Here is a 15,708-nt window from a genome sequence, read left to right as displayed (position 1 = left end):
GGGACGCCAGGCAGGCTCGAGCAGCAGGTCCCAGGGGTGGAAGGCACACAGCCTCAGGCCGGGGGAGCCATGGGCCCAGACCAGGACTCCACTGCTCATGGTGGTGCGGCCCCAGAGCAGAGCAGCCATGTCTCCCCTACAGCGGGGCGCTGAGCTGGGCTGTGCCACCCCCCAGGCCTGCACGCCGGCTGTGGCATGTCAGGCAGCCTGCTCTCCCCTGGCTGCCATGCCAGGCCATCTCACTCCACCCGCCACCCGCTCCGCACAGCCGCTCCTTCCTGCTTGAGTGAGGCCTGCCTCATCAGTGCTTCTGGGTCTGACTCGACGGGGCTTTCCGGAACCTTCCCGCCTCCAAATGTGCCCCTGCAGCCCTGAACGCCCCTGGTGTCCCTAGGAGGGGCCCCTGTTGGGACTGGGGGCGTCTCCGTGGTCCTCAAGTTGTGTTCCAAGGAGCCCAGGGTGCTACGAGGGCCAGGCAGGAGGGGACCCGCCAGGAGCAGGTGTGGCTGGTACTTCCACTGCCATGGAGCCCCAGTCTGCGGGGTGCAGAGGGGAGGGGCGGAGCCCTGCTCAGGCCGAGGGACTTGGCAGCCCCGGACCAGGCCCTACCCGGCCCTGCAGACGTGCCCTGGTGGGTGCAGGGATTCCCACATGGGGCTGTGTTGAGTCAGTCGCCTGGGTCAGCAGGGCCCACGCGGAGTGGGGCTGCAGGCTGCGGGGAGGCGGGCGGGCGTGCTCTCGGCTCCGGTGCTCATATGCGGTGTCTTCCCTCCAGGGGGACCAGGATGACCGGTCCTACAAGCAGTGCCGGACCTCCAGCCCCAGCTCCACTGGCTCGGTCAGCCTCGGGCGCTACACCCCCACCTCACGGTCTCCCCAGCACTACAGTCGTCCAGGTACCTGGCCCCCCGGCTCCTGGGACCCCCCCACGAAGCCATCCTTCTCCTGGGTTTTCCTGTTGTGAAGTGGCCAGTTTCTTGCACACTAGAAACAAGAGGAAAGGGCTGGGACGTCCGCGGGTGGGTGGCCGAGAGCTCGTCTGCTCAGCGGCCCAAGGAAAAGGCCCTCCCCGGGTCTGCACGGGGAGGTGACCTGCAGGGCCAGCTGGTGACCTGTCGGTAAAGCAGCCGCCCTGTGAGCACACGCTGAGCCCTGAGAATCGTGCTGACGTGTGGGTAGCAAGAGGCGTAAGGAAGATTAACACAAGCAGTAGGAGACCAGACGGCAGCCCCTCCGAGCTCCTGTGGGTCTGGGAAGGCAAAACCAGCAGCCAAAAAACGGAGTCAGAAGACCCACTAACACTGCGCCTGCTGCTGCGCTGGTGACCCCAGGGGCAAGTTCTTCCTGGGAAAGCTGGCGAGAGGCCCCGTCCAGGCCCTGCCCGCCTGTCCGCCCCGTCACCTCGTGCCCTGCCTGGTGCCTGGTCGTGTGCTGCTCCCTGTTGGCCCCTGGGCGTGTCAAAGCCGCACACGGGGACGCTCCACACAGCTGCTGCCTTTTTGAGGGATTTTTCCGAGCTGCTTCCTTCTTGGCCAGCCGCTGCATGACCCCATTTTCCCACCCGTCTTATTTTTGCAGCCCTTGTGGAAAAATCAAAACCCATTCATTTGCAAAGTCGTTTTCACGGACACCTTGCAATGTGCCTGATACATTCTGCTCAATAAACGTCGAGAACGTGGGGACGTGAGAGAATGCGTGAACGAGTGGATGAGTATGTGAATGAGTGAACGAGAGAGTGAATGTGTGAGGGAATGAATGAGTGAGCGAATAAGTGAATGACTGATTCAATGAATGAGTGAAGGAATGAATGAGTGATGAACTGAGTGAATGAATGAGTGCGTGAATGAAAAAATAGGTGAAGTGATTGAGTGGGGGAGGGAGCAGTGTGTGAGTGAATGAATGAGTGAATGAGCTAGTGATTAAACGAGTGAGTGAACACACCCGTGAGAGAGTGAATGAACGCACAAGTGGATGAGTGAGGAAACGCATGAATGAGTGAGTTCATGAATGACCGGACGAATGAATGAGCCAGCGGATAGAGTGAGTGAATCAGTGAATGAGTGAATGGACAAGTGAACAAATGAGTGAGCGAATGAATGAAAGAGTGAGCTTGCAAACGAATGAGCGAGCAGGTGAGCTGGTGAGTGGGGACCACGGACTTTATTGAGCTACCCCAGCGCCCCTCTGCGTAACCTGGGGTGGCCCCAGAGAGCCAGGGCTCGCACCCGCTGAGCGAAGCCGGACAGACACGCCCCGACCTCCGGCCAGTGGCTCTCCGGCTGGGTCCTGACCCAAGGAGACCCCAGCATGGGGCAGCAGGCCTGGCTCGGGCGCCCTCGCCCCGGCGGCCCAGGCAGGGGCTCCCGCCCACGGCCCCAGGGCTGCCGCCTTGTCCACCAAGGCCGGGCCTCCTCGCTCCGCCCCAGGAGGCGGTGGTCTCAGCAGCTCTGGTGACCCCTGGGTGCCTCAAAAAGGCGTGCCTTCCTCGAGCGAGGAAGCGCCAAGGCTCCCGGCAGCGTGGGGACGAGGGGTGTTCTGTGGCTCTTGGCCGGCCATCCCAGGCTGATGACTTGCTCTCTGTTGCCCCGTAGCTGGTACTGTGAGTGTTGGTACCAGTAGCTGCCTCTCCCTGTCCCAACACCCAAGCCCTACCTCCGTGTTCAGACATCATTACATCCCCTACTTCCGAGGTAAGGCGCGGAGTGCCGTGGCGGGTGTGTTCGGCGGGCGTGGCGCCCGCGTCTGTGTGCTCGCTGTCCCGTGTCCGCCGCATGGCTTCCCGGAGCCCTCTGTCTCATGCCCTGTGCCCGCTGTGTGTGTCCTGTGCGTCCGGCTCCTTGTGTCCGTGTGTAAGTGTTCCCAGGTGGAAGACGCAGGTCCCTTGGGATGTCAGGGAGCAGGTGGAGGGCTGGGCTTGGAGGTGCAGGAAAGGGGACCAGGCCGCAGCCCGTACCCTCGGCCTTTGTCTGGAGAGCCTTCGCCCCCTCTCCATCTTGAGTTCCTGCGTCACCCCGTGGGGGGCACGGGGTACTAGTGGTGTCTTGAGAAGCAGAAACCGCCACACAGAGGGTGCGACTCGCCACCAGCCCAGAGCTCCTGGGCAGGGCGGGATTGACACTCACACGAATCCAACTCCTGGCTCTTCCCAGGACACAGACCCGCCCACCGTCCAAGGGTCCCCGTTCCTATAGCTGGAAGCTGCGGTGTACGCTGTGGACTGAACTGTGTGCCCCCTGCTCAAGTGTTGAGGCCCAAACCCCCAACACAGCTGTGTCCGGAGACAGGGCCTTTAAGGAGGTCATCAGGTTAAAGGAACTCGTCCAGGTGGGACCTGACGCCAATAGGGCTAGTGTCCTTCCAAGAGGAAGAAGAGATGTCAGAGATATCTCTCTCAGAGCAGGAGAGGCCATGGGAGGGGGAGTCCTGTCTACAGCCAGGTAGAGCAGCCTCTGGAGAAACCACACCCTGCAGGACCTCCATCTGAGACCTCCAGCCTCCAGACTGCAAGGGAAAAAAATGCCCTCTGGTCTGTGGATTTTGTTATGCAGCCCCAGCTGACTGATACATCATAGAAAGACACTCAGAGCATTCGAGGGGGCCGCATGGGTACTCTGGCTGGTTCCCCAAGTGATGTGTGGAGTCCCCATCCTCACAGCTGCCCACGGTAAAATCTCCGGAAGACCCTCCTGTGCCACAGGGAGCCGGATGGCGAGGCAGGCGGCTGGGCCCTCCTGCAGCTGGCAGTCCTCACGCCCCGTCCGTCTCTCTTGTGTGCATCCTCACCGTTGCCTCCCATGGGCCCTGTGGTCTACTGAGTAGAGAGTCCCTGGTCATCGCCACCTCCTGGGGGGCCAGTCCCTGGAGCACGTGGCCCCTTTGGGACATGCTGACTCCCTTGAGAAGGAGCAAAGCCTGGAACGTCACCTCCTGGGGGCAGGAGTGTGGCCGCAGGGCCTCTGCACGTATCCCCAGGGTAGAGTCCTGTGGTGACGGGATGCTCACAGAACCAAGGTGAATCCGGCCACGGGGGCATGTCCTGGCAGGTCACCCGAGGAACTGCCACCTCCTCTTTGCTCAAGCGTCAGAACCGGACACAGTGTCCTTCCCACCTGCCGTGGCACTACCCCAAGGCTCACTCCACCCGCCCCACAGGGCCCGCAGCCACGGGCGACTCTCTCCTCTGCCCCTTTCGGAGCCTCCGCCCTCTGATTCTTGCCACGCCAGGTCGAGGACCAGCCAGGGCAGGCGCCCTGGGCAGAGGCCTCCCATCCTCAGCACCTGAGAGAGAGCCAGGGAGAGAGGCTAGAGGCAGGCGGGCAGGCTCTCCTTTCTTCCAGGATGCAAGGCCCCCACTACCCTGCCCACCAGATGAGGCTCCCAGCCCGTCTGTGCAGGGCCTGACTGAGGGCATCTCCTGGGCCAGGAGGCGTCGTCCCCGTGGAGTCTGCCCTGGGTGGGAGCGAGGAACCAGCACCTTTGATGCCCGTCTCTACCCTGCCTCCTGCTCGGCTGCTTTGGCCGCCAGCACCCTCCATTCAGAAACCAGGCGAAGCCCCCTGCCCTCCCTGCTGGTGCGGGAGCTGGGGGAGTCCAGCACCCACGCGCTGCTGGCTACCCTGGCTGGCCGACATCTTCTTTCCAGAACTTACCCCCAAGGAGCCTGAGGCCAGGAGAGACATCCCTGCCGAGATCCCACCGCATCTTTGGCCAGAACCCAGAGTCAGACTTCTGCCCTGGGGCCCCGTTCACGGATCACGTCCACCCATGGGTCCTAAGTCCAGCTCTGGGCCACACCGAGGGAGTCCGGCCTCCTTGGCAGCCCACGGGCTCAGGGGCATCTGGCCTGTGGGCCATGCTGGGGCTGCCCGGAGGCTACCTGGAGAAGCCTTTCCTGTTGCTCCCTGGGCTCCTGACACAGCCCTGGCACCGCTCAGTGCACATTTTCCCCTGATGGTGCTACGGGGGAGGGGCTCCCCCTGGCCAGGCGTGTCCCCACCCTGCCTGTGCTTACCCGGACCCAGCCAGACTCTGAGAGGGCCCCTGCCTCCGTGCCCCCTCCCCACTGCATCTCCAGCCCAGGCCACCCTCCCTCCAAGACCCACCCTCAGGAAAGGCACTGGCCGCAGGCCTTTGTGCTTGAGTATGAATGTCACTCCCGGTGTGTCTCCTGACCCCTTCCCCGTCAGGAAGCAGGCGGCAAGGACAGGCAGGTGTGGACGCCAGGGGCAGCAGGTGCCCCTGAGGCCGCGAGGCCAGACAGCCTCTGTTTGCTGACACGTGCACCTGTTCCGAACCCCATGGCTTGAGAAGGACACCGCAAGGGGGCTCGGGTGCAGACCCAGGTCAGGGCTTCCACAGCCTGCCCCAGGCCCAGCAGCTACCTCTTCCCCTTGTGGGTGGCATTCCCTCGGCTTCAAAACCGGCCGCATCCCCGGGCCATCAACCTCACAGGACACTGTGGCGGACCACTGAGAACGGGGCGGTGGTGCCCAGCATGGGAGCCCGCACACATCTTGGGTGTCCTCCTGACGGGCCCTGCATGTGGCCGCAAGCTGGCTCTGCTGTGACATCACCTGGAGAAGGTCCAACAAGCCCCTGGGGGACACCAGGAGCAGCTGGGACAAGGCTGGATTGTAAACCAGCGTGTAGCAGAAGCATCCACCGGTCCATCGGTCCACACCAGCGCAAACACAACGATGAAGGAATTGAGTCAACTGGGAGGAGTCACAAGCCTGGCCGCAGAATTCTAGATATCGCTTGGAGGTGCCATCCTGGAGGGGGGCGTATCTCCCGCTCCGTGTGTGGTTACACGTGGACTGCACGGCGACTTCCTCCTGGAGAGAACCTCATAGAGGGGAAGAGAAAGAGGAACTCCGCAGAGGAGATTCCCAATGACCCTGGCAGCGAGGCCACCATCCGCTCCCCAGGGTGAGACCTGCTGGCACTGTGTGTCCTTGGCATGACGGAGGGGGACACGGCCTCACCCCCGTGGTCTCCCCCCAGGATCCCACAGTCACCCCAGTCTGACCAGGAGAAGCGTATCAGACAAGTCCCAGGCCAGGGACAGTCTACACAGCCCTGACCCATCCTCTCAAAACTGCCATGGTTTCAAAAACACGGGAAGCCTGCCAAGTGTCACAGCCAAGAGGAGCCCAAGGAGTCATGATGACCAAATGCCGTGTGGGATCCTGGAACAGAAGGAGGACGTTAGGTGAAGACTGAACCCAGTGTGGCGTTGAGATGGCACCATTGCGTCCATGAGGAGGCTGACCTGGGAGGTGCAGGAGCTCCGTGCTACCTAAAGCTGTTCTAAGTGAAGCATTCGTTTAAATCAAAAAGAAGGCTGGCTCAAGCCTGTCATCCCAGCACTTTGGGAGGCTGAGGCAAGAGGATTGCCTAAGCCCAGGGGTTCGAGACCAGCTTGGGCAACTCGTTGAGACCTCGTCTCTACAAGAAATCAAAAAATCAGCCAGGCGTGGTGGCATGTGCCTGGAGTTCCACTACTTGGAAGTCTGAGGGGGAGGGATCGCCAGAGCCCAGCAGGTTGACGCTGGGGTGGCTGTGAGTGTGCCACTGCACTCCAGCCTGGGTGACAGAATGAGACTCCTACTCAAAAAAAAAAAAAAGAAAAGAAAAGAAAAAAGAAGGCCAGGCTCGATGGCTCAGCCTGTCATCCCAGCACTTTGGGAGGCCGAGGCGAGTGGAATGCCTGAGCCCACGGGTTCGAGACCAGCCCGGGCAACTTGGCGAGACCTCGTCTCTACAATAAATAAAAATCTAGCTGGGCATCATAGCACGCGCCTGTAGTTCTGGCTACTTGGAAGGCTGAGGCAGAAGGATCACCGGAGCCCAGCAGGTCAATGCTGGGGTGGCCGTGAGCGTGCATGCCACTGCACTCCAGCCTGGGCGACAAAAGTGAGTCTCCAACTCAAAAAAAGAAAAAAGAAGCCCGGGCTGGGTGACTCAGCCTGTCACCCCAGCACTTTGGGAGGCCAAGGCGAGTGGATTGCCTGAGCTCGCAGGTTCGAGACCCACCCGGGTAACTTGGCAAGACCTCGTCTCTACAATAAATCAAAAACTAGCTGGGCATAGTAGTGCACCAGCCTCGCCCCACAGCCAGCCTGTGCTCTCTGCAGGAGGTGGCGCCCGCCCAGCAGGGCTGTGATAACTCAGAAAAGCTCCACATGGCCCAGCAGGGTCTGAGCTGGCCATACATGTAGATCCAATGAACCACGCAGGAACAGGCCACATGAGTGGGGGGAGGGTGGAGGTGATGTCTTCATGGCCGTGGCCTCAGAAGGCTGTGCAGGAGAGGTAGACCCTGAACCTGGACCCAGGAAGGGCCTGGACCGGTGGGAAGCCCAGGAGGCTGGGCGGCACGGACGTGGCAGTCGTGTTCCAGGCTGGGCCAGCATGGCAGAATTAGGTGGCTGATGTTAGAGGATGGCCTGGGGGCGGGCTGAGGGGACACCACGGCTGCTTCGTGCCCCGGCTTCCTGGGGTCTCAGGTTCCTTCCAGCATCTGTCGAAAGCTGTGGACCCTCCATGGACAGATGTGCACACATGTTCCCAGAACCTCGTTTGCACCTTCATGGGATACTGCACGGTGGGCTGAGAACAGGGATGGGCAAGAATGCTGGGCTTGTTGGATCCTTGGCCACCTGGGCAGGAGCTGTGGCAGGTGCAGGGGTACAAATTCCACAAAGAACGAAGCTGTGCGAAGTCCGGGTCACAGGCCGTGCCCATCGCACGCTGGGCTCGGCAATGGCACCTGGAGTGAACCACCTTCCACCATCCAGAGTCCGTGCAGATGCGTTTTTAAAGCCGTGTTTTGTGTGTCATCCTGTGGGCACAGTTCTGGGGGTTAGAAGGAATCCCCGGCTTCCCTTCCTTGCATATGGGTTGAGGTTCCCTCGTGCCAGGCCCTTGCTACCACCAGGGGTACAGGAGCCAGTAGAGTCCAGTGGCGTTCCAGAAGGTTCTATGCTGCTCCAGAGGGAGGCAGCTCAGGGAAAACCATTCCATCAACTTCGACAAGTGAAATCAGCACCCATGCCCAGGCAGAAGAAATCGCTCGGCGTGGGTGTCAGTGGGTCCCTTTGTGGCAGCAGCCTGGCGTGGGCTGCTGGGTGGGGTCCCTGGGTCCCTCCCACGGCAGCAACTTCCTGGGGACCGGCGTCTGTGGGGCTTCTCTCATCTGCCCAGCACCCGGCCCCTGGCCTGCCCACGTCCGGGCCCACTGGGAGGCTGTTTCCTCCTGATGCCACTTTTGGGTCCTGCGGCGCAAAGAGGGTGTTCTCAAGCTGAGAGCGCCTCCCCCTGGCCACCCCCCTGCTCCCTGGTGCCGTGGGCGCTCCTGGGCTGACGGGAGCCCTGGGGGCGTCTCATGCAATGAGCCAGGCCCCCCCCCGAAGAGTGTGCCACCATGCGTCTGTCTGTTGCGTCATTTATCAAACAGGCATGGGGCGGCGGGGCGGGGGCGTCACCAGATCCGACTTGCTAATCCAGCCTTGTTCACAAAATGCAAACTGCAGTGTGGGAAGCGGTGAGGGATTGGGCAGGGTCAGAGGACACTTTCCGGTTAATTTTCCAGGCTTAAAAAATAGCTGGCCGGGCTCGGTGGCTCAGCCTGTCATCCCAGCACTTTGGGAGGCCGAGGCGAGTGGATGGCCTGAGCCCGCGGGTTCGAGACCCACCCAGGTAACTTGGCAAGACCTCGTCTCTACAATAAAATCAAAAACTAGCCGGGCATGGTGGTGCACACCTGTAGTTCCGGCTCCTTGGAAGGCTGAGGCGGAAGGATCGCCAGAGCCCGGCAGGTCGAGGCTGCGGTGGCTGGGAGCAGCCACTCCACTCCAGCCTGGGTGACAGAGTGAGACTCCAACTCAAAAAAAAAAAAAAAATAGCTTTATTTGGGAACGAGGCAGCCGGTGAATGCAGTTACTTCCTTATTTTCCGGGAGCTAGTGACGTTTTCCTCGATGGTCTTTAAGGATGATTGTGATTCCTTTGAGCACTTTAATCCTTTCCTGAGCAGCCAACTTGAGGAATCTCAAGGAAAGCAGTGTCTTCACATACAAGGATAACTCGGAAGGGAGGCCTTAGCATGGGTGAGTAAGCCAGGACGCAGAGTAGAGACTTAATCCAGGACACAGAGTAGAAACATAAGCCAGGACACAGAGTAGAGACGGGCGTGCGCCCCATGGACACCGGAACTCAGGCAAGCAGCCCGGGCCCACCCTGGTGACCCGAGGACAGCCACCTTCTGCCCTGGGCGTGGTCCCTCTTGTGCCATTGGACGCAGGGACCTTGAACCAAGGCTGGATGAGCAAGTCGCCGAGCGCCGTCCGGGAGGGCCAAGGGGGCCGCGCTCCGGTCCTGGCCACGGGCGCGCCCGGATGCTGGAAGTGTTCGACTTTCTTTTCTGTCCCCCGCTCATCTGCTGTCTTTGCTCTTCCGCCTGGAGGCAGTGAAAGTGGCCGGAGCACCCCCAGCCTCTCCGTGCTCTCGGACAGCAAGCCGGCCTCCTCCACCTACCAGCAGGCGCCTCGCCACTTCCACATCCCAGGTAGGCTCCGGGTCGCGCCGCGCTGCCCCCAGGGGCACACGCCACGTGGGCTCTCCGCCGCTCCCCCCAACTCGGAGACCCTGGAAACCACCCGCTGGGCTCACGCATCCCCAGCCCGACGTGTGTCCGAGTTTCTCCCGAAGTCCCACAGACACCGGGGAGACGCGCGTGTCCTCTTGGGAAAGGGTGGAGAAAAGGGCTGTCCGAGCCGGGGTGCCCCGGGTTCTTGCTGGCTGCCACCCCGCCGCCTCTCTCCCCGTCCCCTTCAGATGGGCGTGGCATCTGCAGGGCCAGGGCTGTCGCTTTCTGGGTGTCGGATTCTCCTGGTGACTCTGCCTCTGGGCGATGCTCATGGCCTACAAAAACGCGGCAGAATGAACGCCTCGCAGCAGGCCCGCTCACTCTCCTATTCTCTCCTTTTTTCTCTCTTCTTTCTCAGACACTGGCGTAAAAGATAACATCTATAGGAAACCCCCCATCTACAAGCAGCATGGTACAGTTGGACTCCGCTGCCGGGGTTGCCTGCATGCCTGCCAATACCATGTGCTTCTGAATGCATCCTTTTTTTGTGTTCCCAGCAATGTGAAGGCACCACCGAGGCCCTCGGCAGTCTGAATGTGAAATGCAAATTCACTAGCAGCCTCCAGAGAGAGGCCTCTTTTCATAAATTGTGATGGAGTATACCTCTGAGGAAGGATGTTTCCGTGTGTCACAAACCCGAGGCTGATACGTGTCAGCCCGGCTCGGGACGGGGGTTTGTAGCCAAGAGCCTGGCGGTGGTGCCTTCAGTGATGCTGCTTTTGGGGAAGCGGCCAGGTCGCTTTAGCCAAGATGGGGAGGGGCAGAGGCTTCTGGAACCATGATCTGCTCCGGGCCTGATCTTTGGAAAACAGGATAGACTAGAATTGGTCACGTATTCCTGAATGAGAACTTAGATCCTGCATTTCGAGAATTTCTGATGATAGAATGAATGCACGGCCTTGCTTTTGGTTAAAGAGATTTCTCGCATGAGCCAACAGGGGCCGGGGACGTTTGGCAGCAAGGGTGGCCCTCGGCCCTCTGCGCCCCTCTGCCCACCCGCCTCCGCTCCAGGCGTGCAGGGAGCAGGTGGCTTGGACCGTGGAGCAGGAATCGGAAGCTCCCGTCTCCCCGTTTCCTCGTGGGATTTCTGGCAGGTCGCTTCACCAGCCTGAGCCTCTGTTTCCTCGTCTGCAAAACAGACCGGGCTCCCTCTGCCCTGTCCCGTTCGTAGTCTGGTTGTGAGAACTTCATGGACTTATGGGTCTGGGAACATGTTCTAAACTGTAAAGTGCTGAGCCCAGGATGGGGACTGTTGTCAAGTCGCTGGAGACGGGAAGAGGGATTTCCATCTTGAGCATTCTTGTCCAGGTGCACCCAAAGAAAACAGTCACATCCCACATTGACAGCGAGGTGGACACTTTTAGGCGGAACTTTACTAAGAATGCGGCTTCAGCGGCTTGCTGGCAAACCCGTGGCCCGGTCATGCAAACAACGTTGTTAAAATGTTCTCCACATGGGCAATAGGCACTGTGCTTTGTGCATTTTTTTTTTTCCTTTTCCCAAGAAGGGGGAAAAAAAAAGAAGTCTGCTGGGGCTCCAGAAGAGTGACGTTCACCATCACCCTTCGAGCAGAAAAGCCTCGAGTATGACTCTCCAGGAGGGATCCGAGAGGCTCTGAGGCCGGTGGTATCCCAGACGAGAAGGCTGAGACCAGAGTGGGGAGGTGGCAGGCACCGGCCACGCTGACCTCCACAAGCTGACCCCCGCCCCTAACCCTGGGGCTCCCACATGACCACGGGCAGGGCCCACAGGATGCTCTTGCACTTGCACTTGTTCCACTCTCTGCGGCTGTTGTTGATCAGTTTTTTCATAAAGGAAAAGAAAGGAAACAAAAGGCAATAGGGGAGAATCCAAAGGAAGGGGAAAACGAGAAAGGCAAGGAGACAGCACCTCCCTGGATGGCCAAGAACGGGCCGGGCACGGCGGCTCCCGCCCGTCATCTCAGCACCTTGGGAGGCCAGGGCAGGCAGGTGGCTTGAGTCCAGGAGTTCGAGACCAGCCTGGTCAACATAGTGAGACCTCGTCTCTACAAAAATAAATGATAGATGACAGATAGATAGATAGATGACAAATAGAGATGCTGGATAGATAGACTAGAGAGAGAGAGAGAGACAGACAGACAGGGATGATAGGCAGACAGACAAACAAATGACAGTCAAGAACAGACACGAAGCAGGACCACTTGTACTGGGAGGAGACAGCTCAAGTGGTCCTCCCATCCCCCAACCTGCTGGCTGTTCAAGGACTAAAAGTTCAGGAAGTTGAACAGCTGAGATGCAGGTGTGGCATCTCGGTGTTTTCAAATGCCATCCAGCGTCACTCTCAGTACTCAACAAGTTACTTTTAGGGGTGCAGCCTAAAAAGCATTAGAGAAAAGCATCTCCAAATATGTTGAATTTATTTGGAATTATTAGAAAAAAGGATTGTGGCTGGGCTCCGTTGCTCAGCCTGTAATCCTAGCACTTTGGGAGGCTGAGATGAGTGGATTGACTGAGCCCACGGGTTCGAGACCCACCTGGGCAACTTGGCAAGACCTCATCTCACAATAAATCAAAAATTAGCTGGGCGTGGTAGAGCGCACCTGTAGTTCCCACTACTTGGAAGGCTGAGGCGGAAGGATCGCCGGAGCCCAGCAGGTCGAGGCTGCGGTGGCTGAGAGTGGCCACTGCACTCCAATCTGGGCAACGGAGTGAGACTCCAACTCAAAAACAAAAAACAAAAACAGAGGATTGTAATCTGAGATGTACAGTGATGGCAGGCCGCATGTGCATCCAAAGAACAGCAGGAGGAGGGCTCGTACTGGCAAAAGGCGAGGCTCACTCGGGCTGCCTAGAAACAGGTTGCCGGTTCCGAGGCTCGAGGCCCAAGTTGGCATCAGTGCCTCAGTGGAGGCGCCATGACCGAGCAGATGTTTTGTTAATGTTTAAATTAAACAGAGACAGGGCCCCTTGCTACGTCATCCAGACTGGCCTTCAACTGCTGACCTTAGCAATCCTCCTACCTCAGCCTCCCCAAGTGCTGGGATTACAGGCATCAGCCCCCTGCACCCGGCCCAGGTGCTCTTTCGAGAGCATCTTGTCTGAGTAGCTGCAGTCCTAAGGAAAGACTTTCTTGCGGGCTGTGTTAGAAAGTCCTTGAGACAGTCTGTATCTCGGGCGAGCAGGCAGGGGCTCTCTCTTTCGTGCCTCCCCGGCCCTGGTTGGTTTGGGTGTGACCCAAAGTGACTTCATCCTGGGACCTGCAGGGGTCCCAGGAGGCAGACATGGTGCACGCCCCCATCCCTCCACTGCTGGCTGCGCCACTGGGAACAAGTGCTTTCTTTCTTGGAGTCCGGCTCCTCCCTGGAACGTGGAGTCAGGGCCATGTTGCTTCCAGGGCTTTGCGGAGGTTTCAGGGAGAAGACATGGTTCATCTCAATGACGTCTCAGGAGATCCCTCAGGGAGGCTGTTTTAAATGAATCCACAAAGAAAAGATGGCCTCCCCCCAAGTTTCCCAGGAAGATCGGCTCTCCAGATGCAGGGATGGTACTTAAATTTCACCCAGTGTGCTGTGCTGTTCATTTCTGAACACGTGTGAGCCATAGATGGCACCATGAGGGGGAAGCTTCAGCCCGGGAGGCCGGAGACAGTCTGTCTCCTCACTCCACTCCTTCAGCTACTCGGCAGGCCGGGAGAGGGGGCTCACTCCTGCCTGGTCACCCACTCAAACCAGAATTGCCACCATGGGGCTAGTATTCTCTATTTCTTTGGTCCCTGCTTTAAAGCAGAAAGTAATTGCTTTTTGTTTCAAGTCTCTGGGGGTCGTTTCCAGTGGGCTGGAGTCTCGCTGCTTTGGAGGCTGGTGGCTTGGGAGAAAGGGAAGCCAGGGGTCTCTGTATCCTGAGACCCCCACTTCTGGGAGGCTCCCAGCCAAGGCGTCCTGACTCTAGGGAGAGGACGTCAGCCTTTCTTAAGGGGACGCCTCGGGACAGGTGCATCCCAGGGCCCAGGGGGACCTTCCAGAGGCAGGGTGCACTGAGCTCTGTAGAGAGTCCAGAGAGAGAGTCGGTCTTGGAAAGGTGCGGGGGGGCAGGGAGGAGGCAGGGGCGCTGACGGGGCTGCGGCACCAGCCTCCCCCCCATCATTTCAGTCCTCCCGTAGTCCAGGGAGCAGACATTGTTTCAACTCAAGAGGTGAGGAGGCAAGAGTGGAGGGCTTAGTGGCATTCACTCATTTACCCAAGGAATATCTTTCAAGCACTCCCGGTGCCAGGGATACATGGCAGACCCTGCCCGGCCTCTGACCCCGTGGAGCTGAGATTGCAGTAGACTCGCCACAGCCAGACAGTGGGTGAGAGGCCAAGCAAGGTCTCCAGTGTCCTGTGCCCGTGCTCCAGGCATGTCCACACACTCGTGCACATACGCACATGCTCTCACGCACTCACACACACACCTCTCACACACATGCTCACACGCTCACACACCTCTCACACACACTTGCACACACTCACACCCTACACACATGCAATCACACACACATGCACACACATGCACATTCACATTCATGCACCCATGTGCTCGCACATGCTTATACATATGTGCTCACAGACATGTACGGAGGCATGCACACTCATACATGTTCACACACTTTTACAAACATGCTCACACACATGCATGCACGTGTGTTTTCTCTCCCTCTCCCTCTGAATGTAATTCCAATTCATCTTGAGTTGTCAAGATAGGTATCACTCTGGGAAAAGAAAGAAAAAAATGCAGATGGGTCTGCTCCTTAGAGGTCAAGTCTGGAGGAAAAAGGAGAGGACCAACCCCACATGTTCTGGCTGGGTCTTAGGAGAGGAGGGGCCGTCTTTCTATGGCCAAGGAGTAGAGCCCCTGAGCGTCTCCCTCGCCCCTGCAAGCGCCTTCCCCTGTCAGGGCGTACCTGCTGGGTGCCAGCCCTGGGTCCTGGTGCCGGAGCCCTGGACTCACCTCAGGTGTTTACAGCCATTTGCAGGAGTGTTTCTGCATGGAGGCAGAGATTCCAGCAAGGACCACGGTTGAGCCCACCCGGTGGCTGGCACCAGAACAGAGGTAGAGTGACCTTCACAGCCCTGCTGGCCCCTGGATGCCAGCGAGAGACTCGTGGAGGTCAGAGCTGTCGGCATATTGTGGCCAGCACAAAGGGAGCCAGGAGCCCTCCCGTGGAGATGCTGTGTCTATCCCGCTCCCTTCCTCAGCACACCTACTGTGTGTCAGTCACCCATCAGGCACCAGAGCAGGAACAGAGGCATGTCAGGCACAGCCTTGCCCTCGAAGAGTCTCCTGTCAGCTGCTCTGCAGGAACATAGATGTGTACACAAGTGACAGTGAGCACACTCAGTGATGATACACCCTGAGTCTCACAGTTGACACATCTCTCGGGGAACACAGTGACTCCAGCTCAGGTTTCAGACACACAGGTTCACATTTCCAGCTGTATGACCTGAGACCCTGGACCTCAGGCTCCTCATCTGTAAGTGAGACTTATAACATCTACCAGTATCTGTTAACACAGGTAACAAACGCTTGTGCAGATCATGAGACAGGCCTATCTAATGACTGTGTATTCAGTAAGTGCTTGTCACATGGGCGATCTCAGGGGGTTCCTCTGTGCTGTCTTGCTGCCTCTATCAACACTTGCTATGTATAGAAACCTCCTTGTACACCTGTCTGCCTCCACTCTGCTGACCCGTGGGCATTTGAAAGACAAGGGTCATGTCTGAGGCTTTTCTGCATCCTCCGTACTTAAGGCAGTCCGGCTGCACCCCGGGCACTCAGCACAGGGAGAGAAGGATAATGGGCTGCGTGGATGAAGGATACGTGAGGGCTACATCCGTGGGCAAAGGAATGGACTAAAGTGGACGAAGAGAGGGATGGCTGGGTGGGTGAATGAGTGTATCAGATGAGTGAATGTCAAGACAGGTGGATGGAGGGTGGATGGATAGGTGGGTCAACGGACGGATGGGTGGAAGGATGGTGAACGGTGGGTAGGTGGATGGATGGATGGAGGGTGGACAGGTGACTGGCGGAGGGAGGGAGGGAG

At 58.8% G+C, this 15,708-nt stretch overlaps 1 protein-coding gene across 8 annotated transcripts in view; it reads left to right on the top strand.

Moving 5' to 3' along the window:
* The window catches only part of ABLIM2 (actin binding LIM protein family member 2), a 135,589-nt gene that overhangs the window by 73,686 nt on the left and 46,195 nt on the right, over window positions 1–15,708 (top strand). For 3 of the 8 annotated variants that reach the window (XM_008072644.1, XM_021706236.1, XM_021706237.1), the window contains 4 exons: window positions 776–896; window positions 2,592–2,690; window positions 9,466–9,567; window positions 10,007–10,060. In XM_008072644.1, coding sequence (XP_008070835.1) covers window positions 776–896; window positions 2,592–2,690; window positions 9,466–9,567; window positions 10,007–10,060 — 376 coding nt within the window. The remainder of the gene's footprint in view (window positions 1–775; window positions 897–2,591; window positions 2,691–9,465; window positions 9,568–10,006; window positions 10,061–15,708) is intronic. The other 5 variants (XM_021706239.1, XM_021706242.1, XM_021706241.1 and 2 more) reach the window with 2 other exon arrangements.

Source organism: Carlito syrichta, unplaced genomic scaffold, assembly GCF_000164805.1.
Source record: "Carlito syrichta isolate Samal-C Ts95f unplaced genomic scaffold, Tarsius_syrichta-2.0.1 Scaffold315368, whole genome shotgun sequence".
NCBI lineage: Eukaryota > Metazoa > Chordata > Mammalia > Primates > Tarsiidae > Carlito > Carlito syrichta.
The sequence above is the reverse complement of the archived record's forward strand: the minus strand, read 5'-3'. Positions and strand labels throughout refer to the sequence as shown.